This window comes from Barbatula barbatula (genome assembly GCF_947034865.1).
Source record: "Barbatula barbatula genome assembly, chromosome: 6".
Classification (NCBI taxonomy): domain Eukaryota; kingdom Metazoa; phylum Chordata; class Actinopteri; order Cypriniformes; family Nemacheilidae; genus Barbatula; species Barbatula barbatula.
This window is the reverse complement of record NC_136765.1, coordinates 15,718,614-15,731,360: the sequence shown is the minus strand read 5'-3', so window position 1 is coordinate 15,731,360 and position 12,747 is coordinate 15,718,614. Positions and strand designations below refer to the sequence as shown.

The window sequence follows — 12,747 nt, the reverse complement described above, 5'->3', positions numbered from 1 at the left end:
AACAATACGAGGACATATGAGGCTGATGAAGCACCGTGCGGCAACAAATACATCGGCTCATCTCTGACACTGATGCATTCAGCTGCCGGGATCATTTTCACTGGTAAATGGTCATTGCGTCCTTGAGAACATATTTAATTATTGCACTTTTTTTTGACATCGTCACAGCCGTTTCCACACCCACTCCTATGAGATCTTTCTCTCACACACACATACACACAGCTCTAAAGCTTTTAACACTTAAATGTTGTAAAATATTCAGATTTAACCTTGACTGTGATACAGGCACTGTGCTTTAAGAACAGCTCTGTATCTAAGCAGATATTAACCAAACTCTCAGCAGGACTTTGAGCCTCTAAATTCAAAGAAGACCCTCTAATCCAAAACTTAACTTTAAACAAAACAGCAGGACATTTGCAGTAATACCTTGTATTATTCAACGCTGTTGTCTAAATTGTTTGTTAGCACGGTTGTAACCTTTCATCAAGTCTCAGATGTAGAAATTTGACATTTTAAAGTTGAGCAATGCTGTAATTTTTTACAGGGTGATTTAGAAACGAATATAATATACTTATCGTCCCGACCAAGTCTAAAACTAACCAGAGGCACTTTTCCTTAAGTCTATGACAATTCAAGTTTTTTTTCTTTTCATATATAACTGCACCCTTAACTATTCTGTAATATCTAATTCCACTTGCTATTCTTAATAAGGAGTAACTTACACGAGCAATGTGCCCAATACTACAAAATAAACCGGTCAGAGAACCAAAAATCATGTGTATTGTTAAATTCTTGTAATCATCCATCAAATACTGAAAAACAACAGACTCTGTTGGCAACATAATACTGTTCTAAACTGATTTATTATCTGATTTATTGATCGATCGCTAGCTTCTCCAGGGATTTATACACCGTGTCCAAAAGGTGACATTGTTCATTTTCTTCTGTAATTTGACTAATAGCAGTTCTTTTGAAACTGGTTAAGGAACTGGTTCTCGGGCAGCTTTGCAAACAGCTGATGGCTGTCTCTAACAATTCCATCTCCGCTGCGCCGGAGCACTGTGAGTCCTGACAGGGTAGAGTGTAATGTGTGACAGATCGCACTTTGGGGACCCGGTAATCACATTTCCATTGGCCATCAGCTGTATCTCGGTGGGACATCCTCAGAAAACTGCCTCTGATTCTATTTTCCCAATCTGGAGGATCACGTGCACCTCAAACACAATGTCACTGCATTTTTACACGACTGAGTTGAGGAATACAAATAAATAATTATTTTGACTGACAGCCCGCTCTAAAAACACATCTGGAGCTCTTCAAGTAAACTGCAAATGTTAAATCAAACGATCTTAGTAAAATCTGACTGCATGAGACAGGCTTAAAGCTTTTGAAAACAACACATTTATGAAACAAATCTCTGCAAATCTATACCATGTAGCAAGTCTACACCTACAGTTTGGTAAATAAAACATATTACTTGGCAAAAGAATAATGAAAAAGTTAAAAGTTATTATTATTCTCATATTTAATATTAGCTATTATGAATTATTCCATTATCATTTTCACCAAATACAGTTTTTTTCCAAGTTGATAGTGAGCACATTTCAGCCCTGACTCACATTACACCGTCTTCAGCCAATAGAAGAACACATCAGCTCATGATGTATGTGGCGATAACTGTCCATTAGCTTATATTTGCAGAAGCTCTCTTCGCAGCTAAAGTAGAAGGAACCTTGAGGGAGTCGGGGTATCTTTATCAAGGTTAAGTAGCTCATTCAATAATAGAGCGGGCTGACAGAGTCAGGAGCCGGCGTGGGGCTCACGGCGTGAGCCCCCAGCACCGCGTACCAATGCTGTACGGCTAGCAGGCAAATGGCCTTTAGTTGTCCTAACGGTACTATCCATCATAACATATGCTCTCCCCAGGATGCTCTCCTTAATGAGCGATGACTTTTCCATACGCCTTATTTCAGTAAGATGAACCAGAGAACCAGAGAATAAAAAAAATCACACATTGGAGCTGAGAAAATGAAGAGTGAGCACTGTAGCTTATTACGGCTTTTCAGGGTTCTAATCTTGAGAACAATAATTTAAGGGTTTGTGGTGAATATAACAAAGTAAACTGTATATTAAAGACTTAACCAAAGACTAAAAATTATTACTGGAACCAACCCCAGGTTGCTGCGGAAGCCACCAAAAGACTACAGAATGTATTCGCATGATAAATACATTGGTGTCCATGACCTCACGGTGGCCATTAGTTCTGTTGCATCCTGGGAGCCTGCTGTGGGCTTGGCACAGCTCTGGTTGGTGCTCAGACAGACTCAGCTCCATCATCCGGGCTGACAAAGATGGCTGACACCAGGGCCAGTGCCCATCCAGCCCATCTGTGTCCAGGTGCCCACTTTAACGGGGCACTGCAGGGGAGCCTGGGTGACCCCGAGAGGGTTCAGCTCCTCTGACACTTCACCACAGTGTCATTAGAAAGTCACTATGGAGTGAGGGCTAAACTTAGCCATAATGAGTGTCAGTACTTTGGCCCATTTAAAGTTTAGTAGAGACACATTTTCTATTGTGCATAAGGTGAAGATTAAAGCTGTTTCCACATTTGGTTTCTTGGTGGGAAGCCAGGCTCAAGTAAAAACAATTTAAAAACAATTTATTTGTAGCTAAGCTAAATGCATGATTCTATATACCGTAATATTCAATATTAAGTGTTATGGAGAGGATAGATGGATGAAAATGACGAGTCATTCAAGGAATAGTCAATCCAAATATTAAAAGCTCTTTCATCATTTGCTCCCTCACATGTCTTTTCAAAACTGTATGACTTTCTTTCGTCTGCAGAATACAAAAGAAGACATTTTGAAGAACGTTGGTAACCGAAGATCGCAGGACCCCACTGACTTTCATTGTATAGACACAAAAGACATTTCTCAAAAACTCTTCTTGTAATTTACAGGTTTTGGTTTCGCACGAAAAGCTTTAATTTATGTTATACAATGCACCACAGCTGTTATGTATATTAAAGCAAACAAACAAGTGTTAGTCAAATGGCAAGTATGTTTTGGAAAGCTCACCTGTTACAGGATTATGTGCTGTCCCTTTATCAGCATCCCCGCAACACATCATCTCATCAGGGACTAGCTCTCCTCCACAACACTGGGAGCTGTAACCATCATAAAGGCGTCCTTCACAGCAGATCTGTCCAGCTCCAGACAGGTAAGGACTTCCACCACAGCACGAGTCCCCGAGACCCACAGATACACGCTGTTCCACTGGGTCTGGACAACAGATCTCACCTACAAAATGTATGTGTGGAACAATGAAACATTTAAAAACAAGGAGAAGGTCTACATTATTATTGAAAAAAGATTGGAATGTTATGCTTGACAATGTTCATACCTGGTTGGACAGGTACATAATATCCTCCACAACACTGATGTTTGGGCAGAGGCTGGACATACTGACCCCCGCAGCATACACTCTCAGAATCCTTTAAAGTTGTCAGATATCGCTCTTCACAACACTGATGAGAATCCTTCAGGCTGTGAACGGCTCCTCCACAGCAGACCTACAATTATAACCACATGTTGTTATGTACAGATTACATCCAGTAATGCAAAAAAAGTGTACAATATGCTTTATAATGAACGTCACATGCAGAATCAGGGGACATGGTATTGCTGTATCCAGTTCAGGTCTTTTGTATGTGCGTTGTTAAAAATAGAGTTAGTTTTGATCAAAATGCTGTCAAGAACCGAAAATGAATATTATCAAAAAATTATGAAAAAAATTCACATTGATATTTAAATAATAAAACAGAAAACAATTACAAAAATGTACTAGAATAGATACTACATTAAATAGAAAAAATAAAATTACAATCATAAATATTGCTGTTAGTTCATATAGTTAACACTTTTTCCAACAAAGCAGATAAAATAACTAGTTTTTTGGTTTGGTCATGAGATGTTGGACATGTACAATCCCCTATTCTCCTACTAGCAAAATAAATAAGCAATGTGTTAAACTGATGTCCCTTTTTTGTTCTAATATAACTATGCACGAGATGCTACGAATTCCACGTGTTTATGCAAAACCTGATGGTCCCAGCCAGATTAGAGAACATTCTCAAGAACGTTATATGTGTTTTAATGAAAACCCTTCTCCAGGAAAACTGGACCTTTTGTTAAAGGGGTGGTGCAACAGTGTGTCATGCATTCTGACTTCTTTACAATGTTAAACGTGCTGTCTTCTCATGCTTAGCATGGTCAATTTGTCAAAAAACGAGTTGAACATATTACGTAGTATTTCTGTGCTCGATACACTCCCTCAGTGTTCGTACAGGTTTCGGAAAGTTTTTTTCGAACATGAAAAATCGTTACGCAACAAGTTTTCTTAGTCCCTTATTGGACAGTTTTCCCGGAAAAGCATGCCGCATGCCTGCGCATCAACCATGTAGAGTGGTTACTTTCACTTTTGTGCAAGAGAGAGAGAGAGAGCACTATGTTCGCGAAGTTCAGCTGTGTTGTTTGTTCACTGCATTTGGGTGATGAATGTTAAAGAAACGTCGGATATAACGCTGGATTTGCAGATTGTTTGAAACTGAAAAATGGAGCGGTCCCAGAGCTAAAATATTCTGGAATATTCTGGCTAATACTATTCTGTAAATACTCAAGATTAACATGAGTTATGGCCTCTTTAAATCAAAATTTATTTGATCACTTAATTATAATGTTCATTCAACATTGGCCTCATTGACTTCCATTGCACTTGTATTTTGTTTTGTAATTCAAAGATAAATTTCTTAAAATATATATACAGGTTTTGAATGACATATAAATAAGTATTTGTTTTTGGGAGGGGGTGGGGGTTGAACATTACCTTTAAAATTGTCAATGCTATTAATCTGTTATAACTGAATTTCTGAACCAGTGCTAAATATTTCTTCTTTGTGTTATTGTCATAACTTCTCTTTGCAAAAACCAGGATCCTTTCCAGGATTAAATACAAAAAATGCATGTGGCCCCACACTAGGTTCGTACTAGATATGCAATTCAAATATATTGCAACCTATTATCCACCAAAGTTTTCAGCTCCTCAAGGCAATTAGGAAGTTAAGAGGTGGCAATGGCTCAGCCCTGAGGGTCCGCAGAGGCTCCTGCAAGCACATGTAAAAATCTAGCCCGCCTTCTCGCTCCAAAACGGCGGCTATATTTAGCCGGACTCCACTGCCTACTTTGGCGAGAAATCAGGGCAGGATAGAGTCTCCACAGAGCTCGGATGATACTCTCGTGGCGTCTGAAAAATCGGTGTTGCCCTGAGCCACTGACATTGTCCTTACCTTCTGGCCCAGCTTCCAGTAGAAAAATGACGTATAGTAAATACCTCCTCTGCTGTGCCTTTGAGAGATCTGAACTTGTGAACTCACTCGAACCTGGTTTGTCTAAATCAGTATTAGAGTCGCTATGTGTAAAGGCTGTACAAAAGAAATCTGACGCATACAGTACATAACTGCCCACCAAACATATTATAATATACTCTGTCAGACAATTCCGAATGGTGAATGTTAAATGTTGATCTCTTTATTGCTTTACTATCACAACAGCACAATGGTGTGTCATGTTTCTTGTGTCAGACTCATTCTGTCTATTATACAGCTACAGAGTGAAGGGCTCTTGCCCTTATCTGAGTTGCGTTCTCTTTGTGTGTATGTCTCCAGTGTATTACTGTCTGATTTAAGCTGTTGGAGACGTATGGCTTGTGTTTGCTTGCCAAGTTGGCCGTGTTTCAATAACACCAGGATGGAAGCTATTGCAAAAGACAAGTTAATCTGTTTACTGAAAACAATCACATGAACTCTACTTCATGGGTAAATACCAGCCACTCCAACTGCAACTTCACCGCTTTGTTAGTCTGTTTCCTCATGTGTAGTATACAACCTAACAGTGGTGGCAGGTGCACTATTTTTTGAAGGGGCGCAAGAAACCATTTGACATGTGATGCAAACGTATCATCACTGCTTAGCTAAAAAAAAGGTTTAACTATCAAAGCAATGTAATGGCTTTACTTTATAATGGTGTTTATTATGTATTATAGTAAACTGCAGTAAAATTTCTAAATACTACAGTGTTTTTGAACCGTACCATAGTAAATATTAAGGTATAATAGAGTATTTTCAACAGTTTATCAATTCTCTTTTGCAGAGTATGGAGTGTTTACTAAGTGATAGTTAATAGATATAATAGAATAACAGGGATTACTTACGCAGTTCATAGCATCCAATGCAAAAACCATCACTGATTATTGTGGGTTCTCTGCTTTTGTCGTGTATCTCGCACGCAGTGTTAACACTTTATACTAAGCTCATCATTTATCACTGTTGTGGTGAATTTGTAAATCACGTTCAATCAGTCTATACTTCTAAACTTGTATTTAAACTTCATAATGTTCCGTATTGGGGTTCTGGGTGAGTAAAGGATTATCTGTGAAACGGTTGAGGATTGTCCAATCACATGAGGTCAAACATGTAAAAATCAATATTGATACGTTATCAGCAAATGTTGGAGAGTCTGGGGCGCACAGAGCTGCGCCCAGGCGACATTACGACGTGAGCCAATTAGAGAGCAGCCTCAGGTCACCTGCCTGTCAAAAGTTTGTGTACCTACATAAACACTCATTTGTCTGGCGCCCCGCACTTATAAAATATATGTATTGTCAAAGAAATTAACCAAATACAATTTTTTATAATACTTTTAATGAATGGAAATACAACTACCAGGCGACTATAGTTTGCATAAATCCATTCATTTTAAAATTATTTTTGTAATTTATAATATATGTTGAACTTATGTTTAACAGGCTTCTTCTCTGGATAAGTTGTTGGGGCAGCGCCCCCCAACTTCTAAAATATTTTTTAAGTGAATTCACAAACAAACTCAGCAGCTTGCTTATAATAATTTACTTTATACTGACTGTTAAAGGTACAGAAACAGAGCGCTTACTTGTATCTCAGGCTTATAACAGGTCGTCCCACAAAAGTCTTGATCTACAGGGCATTCCAAGTATGTGCAGTGAGTCTGCTGGGCCTGCAGCTCCTCACACTGCTGGAGAGTCCTCCGCCACACGTCATATCCTCCCAGAATGCCGTTGGGCTGACCAGGTGCAGTCCATTGTAGCCTTACTGATCTAACACGCACAGAAACACAGGACAGGCAAAACTATATATCAACAGCACTGTGTTTTGTCATAATATGGCGTAAATTCAACTATGTTTTTATTCTGTCACAGTAGAGGGTTAAACTTCACATATAATAGAAAAATGGTGCTAATCACCTCGTTATATAGCACTTCTACAACTTGATATACTGGAGCCAAATACATTCTGCTGTGCAATATGAGTTATGATACGTGTCATCTTTTCTTTTTCCGATGTACTTCTTGTATTGATTTTCCTCTCCACTCATCACACAGGAGAGCTGGAGAGCTTTCTCTATTAGAAAAGAAGTTTTGCACACGACTCTTACAAAATATACACAAAGGTAAACCAAACTGTGTGTATACGTATGTAAAGATTAACTTAATAGTTATTGTACTTGTATTTTCAAGTTTCTGCGACCATCTTTATATTATATCTGATATATTACTGTGAAAAAATGAAAAAATGAAGAGACCATTCAAAATTTTCATTTAATCAGCATTTCTATGTATTGTGGCCATTCGTGTCAGTTAAATTTCAGCAAAGTCAAACCTCATGAGTGACAAAGTCAATGTTCACAACAGCAATGTGAAAGACTGACAGCATGACAAGACACACGAAAACTGTAAGGAAATCAAGGTTATTATAAAAAAATGACTTTTTGGACTCCTAAATACATATACAAAATACAAAAAAATACAGAACATCTTTTCTGTTATTTTGACCCTTTTCTTCAACTTTTTTGCTAATAAATGCAATTAGAAACAATATTTTAATTTAAAATTTGGTAGAAATGTTTCTAGTAGTTCACAGAATGAAACAAAAAATATGATTCTACCTTAACATACCTATAAATAGTATTATACAGTATATATACCGTATCATGTATAATATATATTTCCACTCAACCAACTCACCACGCACATTTCCATATTCACTTGACTAATTTCCATCCATCTATTTTCATTAAACTGTTCGTTTAATCAAGTTCACGTCTTTAATGTTATTTCAACTTATTTCTATTTAAAGTTGGCTCCTATGGCAAAATACGTTTTTTGAATAAAAGCCTCTGCTTAAGGAATAAATGTATATGTAGTACAATTACTCTTACATGAACAGCACTCGTATTTATATTATATTACTATACACTTACTAGCATTTACCTGTACAAAATAAGATCTAAATTCCCAATCAACTGTGCAGCATGATTGCAGAAAATCCTCAAAAAGAAACAGACGAATGAAATGACAAAAACACATTTAAACAGCCATTAAAATAAGTTTATATCTTTCCTAACATTAGCCATAACCTTATGGAAATGTGCTTTTGTTTTTAATCAAGTATTTCATCCTCGCGGCACACCGTCCCCTCTCTGCAGTTCAGCTCCCTTTGCTTTTTGGCCATCTCTTGTGTTGTGCAAATCTCACCCATGTAAGACGCTGGAAATGACATAATTACGCTTAGCAAGGGTCTCTCCGCTCTCCTCTGGCCCCTCCCTGACAGGAAAGCTAATTGATAGTGAAAGACCTCTGATGACTCAAAGCTGACAGACCTCAGTATCTGATTAGGAATTCATGAAATGCGACAAGGCCTTCTCTTTAAAGTACAGACAGAGAAGCTTTTGGAGATTACCGCGCGCCTTCACAACACAAAATATTATTCATGATTATTTCCCTCCTGGAGGGGGTGGGGGGCGACGAGCAGCTTCGCTATAACAAATGCATTAGTATTATATTACAAAGGGTGTCATTGCTGTCCTCCGTTAATCCCTCATGGAGAGAAATAGCTGGAATTCATATTGGGTGGCAACGCTGGGTAAGCCATCGGTTGGGACGCTTGTCATATTTCAATCAAAGCTAAAGCCCGGCGCCGATTCCTCCGCCCTGCCCCCACACAGCACCAGAGACAGAATGAATGAATTAGCTATTGATTAAATTCCACTCGAGCAAATCTAGCGTGGCAAATAAATGAACTGTTTGGGGCATGTGCAGGCCATGGCCAGCCATGTCGGGCCAATCGATCAGTAGTTAGTATTCTATTGGGAGAAAAGTACAGCAGACTGCTGATATGACATGAGGGTGGAGGACAACAGAACAGGAAATGTGTGAATTATGGCTTATTACGACAAACACCCCTATTTACCACTGTGGCATCTTTGCTTTTTCTCATTAGACAGCACAGTTGTTTTATAATGAAGGTATATGACCTTCTCTGCTCTCATTGAGTCTTCGTACAGAACAAAACACTGACAAATTATATGCAACTAACCATTGGGTCAAGACCAACAGTGGCCCAAAGGGAAACATTTTGCACATCAGATATTGAAAACTGTCATGATTCTTGTGGTGAGACACGGAGAGAGGACCCATGTGCAGACAGCGGGTAAGCGGTTAACAAATAATTTAATAAATAATAAAACAAAGACCCACAAGGGGGTAACAGAACAAAACATGGATACAATAACATGACTAAGACTAACTACACAAAGACTTAACACAAACTCAAAACAAGAACTACAAATACACTGAACTAGACTTGACAAGACACATGGACTCACCACACAACCACAATGAACCAGCACAAGACAGAAGACACAAGGGCATTAAATAAGGGAGCAAATCAAAGAGGGAAACAGGTGAAGGGCATTAATCAATAACGAGGGTAACGAGAGGATGGGAACAAAGACGAGACAGGAGAGAGAGTATGGAAGGCCATAAGAACAATAATTGCCTCTCTCCACACAAAACATGAGATTCTGTCATGATCCTGCCACTAAACCAAGAGAAACATGACATGATGCGGCAGAATCATGACAGAAAACAAAGTTTAAAAACATATGATACAGTAGGCGACTATATGTAAATAATTTTCTTTCAAATTAAATCTTTCAGCCAAAGAATGAGTCAGATTTTAAAACAACATGCATCTGTTCAAATGTGACTCACCTGGAGGTGAGCACTTGAATCTGAGGTGTGCTGATGTCAGCAGGTGTGTCCTCTACTGTGGTCACCTGAGTGCTGTTACTCTTTACACACGCGTACACAGTACACACTTCCACCTGAACAGAAGATTCAACACGCAGGTAAAATCCAGTACATATAGTTGGCAAAAGAGGTCCGAGACCATATAGATTTTCTTTACATTACCCAGCTTAGTAACTTGAGGGAAAGGTTTGTTTTGATAAAAAATCTAACATGTTTTTATTTTTGGAATGTTCCCTGTTTAGTGTTCCCTGTTCCCTGTATATATCTATATATAACGGTCTTAGACTTCTGAACCCCACATAGGACCTCATATTAAAAAAATCACCTAAATATCGCCAAACCTTCGATGTTAAAATCCGCAGTTTTTCAGGAAATGAAAAAAGACTGTACTTAAAACTTTAAATGATTAAATACTGTGTTAAAACAAAAAATTGACATACACTCATTACTATTTATCAGTTAGATATTAGCAAAACACAGTGACATAATTGTGATTTATGACATACTGTGTAATAAAAACCACACAATATGGAGATACAAGGTTTCAGAAGGACAGCAGTGATATGTTTAGGACAGACCTGAATATTGTGAACAGTGAATGGCAGGAGTCCCACAACCTCCAGTGATCCAGATTCATTAGTAGTAGTATTGTAGAGACGGCCATCCAGATACACCGAGTACTCTGTGATGGCTCCATTAGGAACGAGAGGAGCCGCCCACAACACCCTGACCGCCGTGCTGTTGAGGGTCACCACCTCTGGAGGAAAGACCCCCTCAGGTTCTGCAGCACAGAGAGAAAGTCACACTAAATCACCCAACAGAGCTCAGCGGACTGTGGCCTACATAAAAACACACAGTCATATTGACATAACCCCAGCGCTTTTGAAGAGCTCAGTTCTCAAGATTTGTTGCTTTAACCTCTGGCCTAAAACAAAACGACATTGCGCTGGAGCAAGGGCTTTACTTAAACTGCTGCGGTTTTCAAAGAGTCATACAATGACTTACAGTTGTTGTTAATCTGAATCGTTGTGTGGTTATGGAAAATAAAAACACATGGTTCAGTAAATTGGTAACAAATACGTTCTCTGAGAGTTTATATTTTAAGTTAAGGCTAAAAATGTCACATTCATAATGCTGGAACAGTCTGTCTAGTAAAAAGTAGGGAAAACGCATGCAATTCCTTATTTTTCAATCAATTTGACTTTTAAAATGACATTTCTGTATTTAAATCACATACCGTTTTTCCTCAGTTACTGTGCCTGGTTGACACGATAATTACTAAAAATAGAGCGGCACACATAGGCTACTATAAATACTGTATGTACATACATGCTTGATGTACGTTTCTGAGCGCACTCATGTGTATAAAAAACATAATTTTATATATACTTCAGGGAACGCTGACAGAGGTACATGAGGGAAGGCTGGCAGAATGAGGAAAAGCTGAGCGTGACTCTCTCCCCATCTCGCTCGCTTTTGGGGGTTCCTGCAGATGGTTTGTGGGCAAATTGAATCAGTTCTAAAGAAGCGCGCAGGGATTGGAGCGCTTCACCAGGGGCACAGGGGGTTAACTTGTCCAGTCTGGGGGATTCTTTCTACAGCTTGCACTATTTTGTCGTCTCCCCCTCTCGGAGGCATAAACTCTCTTCCCTTCCCATGACAAATCGCACACACTTACAAAAGAAGACTAGAGAAGCTATATTTCAGTTTGATGTGACACGAGTAAACAGCTATTGTGACAACTTCAAAATAAAAAAGGGAATCATTGATGACATATCTTTTTTTTGAGGCAAGCGATGTTAGTTTGGAAAAGAATGCTGAAAGACATGAATGTAGTTCTAATGACGGTTGAGAGATCAAATGCTTCGGCAGTGGCTTTGAATGAGCCATTGGTTGATATTGAGGGGCTGGGGAATGAACTGGATACAGAGCAGGGGTCCTGACACTTACACTTCCATAAAAGAAATGAGTGCTATTGCAGTTTCTCCTGCTTAAAGCCTTGAAAAAAGTCAAGCCTGATCTTCAGGAGACATCCTGCTCCACAGGGTCAACAAGCAATAAGATCAGATTGGAAATCTTTTTACATTTATAGCATGCGTACTCTCAAGACAGAGATAATTGAGAGTTTACTCACCGTTAAAGGAACAATTCATAAAAATATTGTATAGTTTACTACCGCTTTAATTAATTGAACTTTTTATAACTGGAAATGTTATGCATTACTCTACTTACTTAATATTACACTGCTTTTATTCAAGACAACTTTCTTTTGCAAATTTGCACCTTGCAATTTTTTCACATTAGATTTTACAACTTAATATTCAGATATTTATGCCTTAAAGTATTTTATTCTATACTTGCATATAATATTTATTCCTGTAAATATGTGGATTTTACTTGATTTATATAAACGTATTTGATTTCTATAAAATTTATGTTTTTCGCCTTTTCTAACTGCACTTTTAAGTAAAGGTTTAGGATAAACTCTTTTGCATGCTTTAGTTATGCATGTATGGGCAAAGTTTCTCTTTGTGCTGTGACTAAAAGGTGGGTTTATCTACG

At 38.4% G+C, this 12,747-nt stretch overlaps 1 protein-coding gene across 1 annotated transcript in view; it reads right to left on the bottom strand.

The window, feature by feature from the left end:
• ush2a (Usher syndrome 2A (autosomal recessive, mild)) overlaps window positions 1-12,747 on the bottom strand; it is a gene marked incomplete at its 5' end in the record, with an annotated part of 183,421 nt that overhangs the window by 57,214 nt on the left and 113,460 nt on the right. Inside the window, 5 exons of the mRNA XM_079458478.1 lie at window positions 3,081-3,302; window positions 3,406-3,574; window positions 7,008-7,191; window positions 10,147-10,259; window positions 10,764-10,966. Of these exons, the coding sequence (XP_079314604.1) occupies window positions 3,081-3,302; window positions 3,406-3,574; window positions 7,008-7,191; window positions 10,147-10,259; window positions 10,764-10,966 (891 nt within the window). The remainder of the gene's footprint in view (window positions 1-3,080; window positions 3,303-3,405; window positions 3,575-7,007; window positions 7,192-10,146; window positions 10,260-10,763; window positions 10,967-12,747) is intronic.